We start from the raw sequence: 6,000 nt of genomic DNA on the forward strand, positions 1-6,000 counted from the left end.
AGAATAATGAGTGGATATGAGCATAATCCCTAGTCAGTAAGGCAAGACAATGCGAATATGTGCAATAGTTGCAAGATAAAGAAAAATAGGCAGGTCCAAAGTATAGCAAGTGTCTGAGCACAATGTAGAGATACTACTCATTCGGTCAATGCAATGCAATCAAGTACGGAGGAGGTGGGTTAGAGCCATGGTAGGCTAGTTCTGGATAGCGTTTAAGGGTAAATTATAATAATGGCTTACAGTGTTAAATACGGAGGGTGATGGGTACTCACTGGTGGATGGAAAGATGAGAAGAGCTCCAAGTGATCACTGCAATGGCGGCCCGGCGGACACGGACAGGCTTCCCTTGGGTTTTTGGGATTTTTTTCAAATTTGAGGCCTAGCTGGAATCAGGATCAAACAGGATGAAGAAATCGGGAACCGGACGCCAGGCAGGAATTCAGGAATAAAGTCAGGAATCAGTGTGTGTCTGTGCTGTCAGGGGCCCTATTTATCATGCCATTTGACATCACTAAAATATATGACCAGGGCAGGCTTACTACTTCCGCGTCTAATAACAGGATTGGGCTGGGTAAAAATTCACAAAAGTCTTGTTGACCCACCAGGTTGTCCTATAGTCTCCTCCATAGGGAGTCTTCTTGAGAATACTTCTAAATTTCTAGACCATTTCTTTCAACCATTTGTTGTTAGCCTCGCTCTTACATACGAGACACCTCGGATCTGCTGACCAAACTTGACAACATCAATTGGGAACCTGAATACATTCTAGTTTCACTTGATGTTGTCTCATTATATAGCTCAATTAAGCATAGTGCTGGGATCAAAGCATGTAGTTTCTTTTTAGAATCCAGGTCTATTAGTCACTGACAGCACAATGAAATGCTGCTTGAAATGCTCCAGTTCTGTTTGGAACATAATTATTTCCTACATGACACCTCCATTTACAAGCAAATACAAGGGACAGCGATGGGGTCTTGTATGGCCCCAACATATGCCAATCTCTATATGGGGTGGTGGGAAACACTAGTGGCATGGGCTGAGGAAATGAGTTTACAAAGCACATAATTGTATGGCACCGGTTTATAGATGATTTATTTATAATATGGGACGGTACCAAGACACAGCTAGACACCTATGTCTAAACTCTGAATGTCAACGATCTAAATTTAGAATTAACATCAGTTTTTAGCAGTATTGAACTGGTCTTTTTGGATGTCCGGTTTACTGTAGCCAATAACATACTGACATCCAAGCTATTTAGGAAACAAACTAGTTCCAATTCCACGCTGCATGCCAAAAGCCACCACCCCACCTCATTGAAAAATTCGATCCCTTATGAAGAGTTCCTTGGAGCTAAAAGAGCTTGCAGCAAAGAATCAGATTATCAAATAGAAGCCAAACACATAGGCCGTAGATTTGTTGAACGAGGTTACAACAAGAGGGTGGTAGCAGATTGTTTTGATAAAGGTGACATTATCAATAGATCAGAACTATTTATATAACAAAAGGAAGAAAAAATGAGATTTATCACAGGATATAACCATCAAGCTGGAAACATCAAATGCATTATGAGGAAGCATTGGAATGTCCTCTTAACAGATCCTGATTTGAGACAAGTACTGGGCAAGACCCCCAGTGTCACATATTGCAAGGCTCCTACTCTTAAAAACATACTTTCTCCGAGTATGGCCATCACTGAAACCAAGTCCTCTAGCCAATTTCTGAAATCCAATGTGGCAGGTTTTCACAAATGTGCTAATTGCAAAATGTGTGATTTTGTTTCTAAACAACCTTTTATTGGTCCCAGTGGAATAGGATGGAAGTATAAACACAAAATGACATGCATCACTAAATTTGTAGTGTACGCCACCACATGTACTTGTGGTCTCCATTATATTGGCTCAACTATAGGAGCTTTGAAGCTACGTATCCTGCAGCACTATAGAGCCATTAAAAATGGGGATGTTGCCAATCCACTGACAGGAAATCTTTTTGAGAAACATGGAGGAAATGTGAATGAAATGTCATTTGTGGGTCTTGCTCATGTCCCAATACACAAGAGACTGGGAAACCGAGAACTTAAACTAAGACAACTGGAGGCAAACTTGCTACTTTGAGGCCCAATGGGCTCAACATTGACCCAGAACTATTTGTGTTTTTGCAGTAAATCGTCCTAATGCAATGTGGGAGGATAATCTATGAATCACTTAATTGGCAACTATTAGTGGCCTATCTAACTAATGGGGGTGGCATTGATGCCTAGACACCGCTTCAACACTAGATATGAACCTGGTGCTGAGACCCATAATTTTTAAATTTGGTAGGTCTCTCTCCATGGTACTAGGGGTTACGATGCACTAGCACTTTATCAATTATTCATCTATAGAGGATGCTCCATTACTGCACTAGCACTTATGGTATTGATTGTGTTGCTCTCAATCCCAGTCCAATCTCTATGCTGATTTTTTAATTAACTTGTCGATGTATTTACACTTTAGAAAGAATACGCTGCCTCTAATCTATATGCTGTCTTTTATCAATATGTTGTCTACATCGTATTGCATTTAAAAAAAACTTCAGTCATGAACATGTCGATGCACTTGCACTTTAGATAAATCATGTTGCACTATATTTAATCTATATGCTGCTGTTTTATCAACATGTCTTTGAATTATATTGCACTTGCACTTTAATAAGCCATGATTTTTCATCTAAATGGCACTGAGCAAATGGTTAAGTACATAAGTGTGCTTGCAAATGAACGTCATTTTAAATTGGAATAGTTGTCCGTGCCGCGCTTAGAACGATGGCCTCATTAACACTCCAAATCTTGGGGCGTAATGGTTAGATGTTCTTCTAGTATGATCAACAATAACCATGTAATAATATACCGCATTAGCGCTGAATAACGGCCATAAAAAATATACATGTTATTAACATTTTTTTAGTAGGGAATGAGAAACATGGTTTTCGAGCTTTACGCTCATTTCCGTGCCTCGCTTTATAGCCAACTATATGTTTGACCCCCAGAGGTAATTATTTTATTTTATCATTCGCCTATTCAGGCGAATAAGCCAGTTAAGCATGGCGGCTATATTCACGTCAGTGTGTAAACGACCTGATGCGGTCACATGACCTTGAATAACGAGAGGAGGGGGAGGGGCCTAACGCTCGAACCGTGTTTCTTCCTGTTTCATTTTAAATGTTTTTTTCACGAATGTGGAGGTAAATCAGCCTGAGGAAGCTTGGTGATGAAGCGGAATCCGTGGCGAACTTCCACCCTAAGGGGGCAAGTGTTTTCTAGACCTGTATGCCATGGGGAGAGACTGTTGATTTTATGTCCAACCCGATAATGCTAAATTGCATTTTCCGTTGGTTACGTGTCTATTTATATTAAATAAAGACAATTTTTTTCACTAGAAACTGGTATGGTCATGTGTGCAAGGGACCCTGTGTTACATGTTGTTGGTGAGTTTTTTGTAGTGCTACAACTCTCCACCCTCGTGTGTTTTTACGAATATATACACATACACACGAAAATGGGGCTCTCGAAAATCGCTATTTTGGGCTTCTCAGTAATTGCATTCTATATGTTGGTATGATACCTGAAAGTCTGAATCAATGCGTTCAATGCGCTGACACAAATATCGACACCAATTACAGCGCAGCACAGTGATCACTTTTCCCATGCAACCCCCACCCCACCCCACTTAAATTCACTGCAGCGCCCTTATGTGTGTACCGCCAACTCCCTTATACCCCTGCAGCATCTGTCCCTTCCACTTATGTGGGGCAGTGCTGACGACAATGGGTCTGCACCATTACGGTAAGCAGGGACACCCCCACAACCTCTGACTCCCGTTACTGCAACCAAGGAGACCAGGCCACACCCCCGCAACCCCCACTATGCTTGGGTGCAGTAATGGGGGGGGGTCAGGATTTTTAAAGTGCTCAAAGGCGCAGATTTCATACCGTGCCACATTGTACAGTCTCAGAAAGGGTATGCTTCCAAAAGTCCTATATCGTACTTATAGTGAGACGTTCTGCACATTTTTGGATTTGTTAAATATTGCATGACCATTTTTCCTTCGCGAATCTCAATCTTTATCTCTGACCGGATCCTTGGCCTCTCACACTTAGGATGTGCAAAGTTCTATGGGACTGTAATAGAGACTTATGAGAGGGGGGGGCGGTGGGTAATAACGGACATGTCCCAGAAATCGCCTTTTAATACCTTCTTCTCAATTAAGTGTTCTTCATTTTTCTTTTTGCAGGCTGCATTAAAGAGAGCCGACCACCTGGAGGCTTTGTTGGAGCAACAGCGGAAACAACTGCTCACCAAGTAAGGGCCTCCCTGAGCACAAAATAAGTCCTGTCCTCCAAGAGGAAGTGGTACAATGTCTGCCTGTGGACACAAGTGGCGGTACACTCGCACATCGGATGGTGTAGCTCATACTATTCCCTCATCCCACCTGCATCGGTCCTGGATTTTCGGCTTCTAAGAACCCAATTCTCGGGTTGTAGGAGGCCAGACTCTTTTTATGTGTGAATTTAATGTTTGTATTTTACCAGTAAAGCACTGTATTATTTTACATAATTGATGGGATCTGTTTTATTTATTCCAGAAATGGGTGTGCTGTGGTTGTAAGGGGCTGACTAGTGTGATGTCTATCCCACTCATCTTGTTTCTCACTTGGGCCTGCTTCCACGCTTTCCCTTGGGTACCACTGGATGATATGATAGGTTATTTATAGCATGCTTAATACCCAGAGGTTTCTAAGCGCGGACCTGGGGATGGAACCTGTGGTGCTCCGTGACGTCTTGCTTCCAAGGTGAGCATGTTGCCCTTGAGCTATCCGCCCGAGACGCTGCTAATGACTGAAGGGCCTGGAGAAGTGTTTTAAGAAAAGTTTCAACAGATGAATCAATGTTAGAAAGAAGAGCCATAAATATAAATCTTTAAAGATTGTACTCAAATATTCAACTTTGTTCATGCCAAGTGTTTGCTCATGTAATTGGCCTTTGCCTCTTACCACTTCCAATATTTGCAAAATACTAAGAGTGCTGTTTACAACATATTTGCCTTGCACTGAACTCCATGTCATGGGACCGTTTGAGAACGTTCAGTTGGGTGATTTTGGCAGATGCAATGAAGATATACCAGGAGCTCATAGCCAGACGCAAGGCAAGTATGGGTTCACACTTTTCTCTTTACTGCAAATGCAGGCATTTGTGGAGGGGGGGGGTCGGGATCTGTAGTTGAACACAGAGGGCCTGATTCTGAGCTTGTCATAAGTCTTGTGGGAATGCAACATTCTACCCTCCAGTTTTCAGCACCACCATTCTGAAGTGGGTGAACGTTTTGGAGGGGAGATGTCATACTTTCCAGCAGCAAAAGCTGCTAAAATCTCCTTTTGTGGGGTAAACATGTGCTCCAGTGGCACTGCAAGCATTTCTTTAAAGACTGCCACTTTTCTAATTTAAGAAGGTTTTCTTAAACTTTCATTAAACTAGAAAAGTGGTGCTGCTGCAGTCTAAGAAATGCTATGTTTATAAAATGGAAAACGGTGCAGTGGAGTTTAACGGCACCTCAGAGGTGTCGTATTTTGACTCATTTCATGGACGTGCTAATCCATTGCTGCTGGGAGGAGAATCCCCTCCATGTGGCTGACCTGCATTCCTCATGGTGGCTACGGCTGTTGTCGAGCCATAAATCAGGCTCATGCAAAAGCCGAAGCTTTCATGTCGCTGCACCACATTCTTTCCAGTCAGAATATGGTGCAGTTAAGATATGTGGTGTTCCGGCTTGGAACAACCAATTTCTATTTTACACTGACCTCTGAATCAGGCCCCGAGTGGCTTGTGAACATACTAATTCCTAGCTCCTACCTACCCGCATCCTCCCCTGCTTCCTTCTCCCTTCAAGCCACCCGTCCACGTCGTACACCATCTGACATGATCATGTGACCACCCTCTAGGACTACATCTCTCCTTGGCGCA

General features: G+C 42.6%; 1 protein-coding gene across 3 annotated transcripts in view; it reads left to right on the forward strand.

Moving 5' to 3' along the window:
* The window catches only part of CEP131 (centrosomal protein 131), a 1,227,592-nt gene extending 1,222,995 nt beyond the window's left edge, over window positions 1–4,597 (forward strand). For 2 of the 3 annotated variants that reach the window (XM_069655163.1, XM_069655162.1), the window contains exon 26: window positions 4,275–4,488. In XM_069655163.1, coding sequence (XP_069511264.1) covers window positions 4,275–4,346 — 72 coding nt within the window. In that variant the 3' untranslated portion in view covers window positions 4,347–4,488. Of the gene's footprint in view, window positions 1–4,274 lie in introns of all 3 variants that reach the window. The other variant, XM_069655164.1, reaches the window with a different exon arrangement.
* Window positions 4,598–6,000: the final 1,403 nt, after the last annotated feature.

Source organism: Ambystoma mexicanum, chromosome 3q (assembly GCF_040938575.1).
Source record: "Ambystoma mexicanum isolate Mex_15411 chromosome 3q, UKY_AmexF1_1, whole genome shotgun sequence".
Taxonomy (NCBI): domain Eukaryota; kingdom Metazoa; phylum Chordata; class Amphibia; order Caudata; family Ambystomatidae; genus Ambystoma; species Ambystoma mexicanum.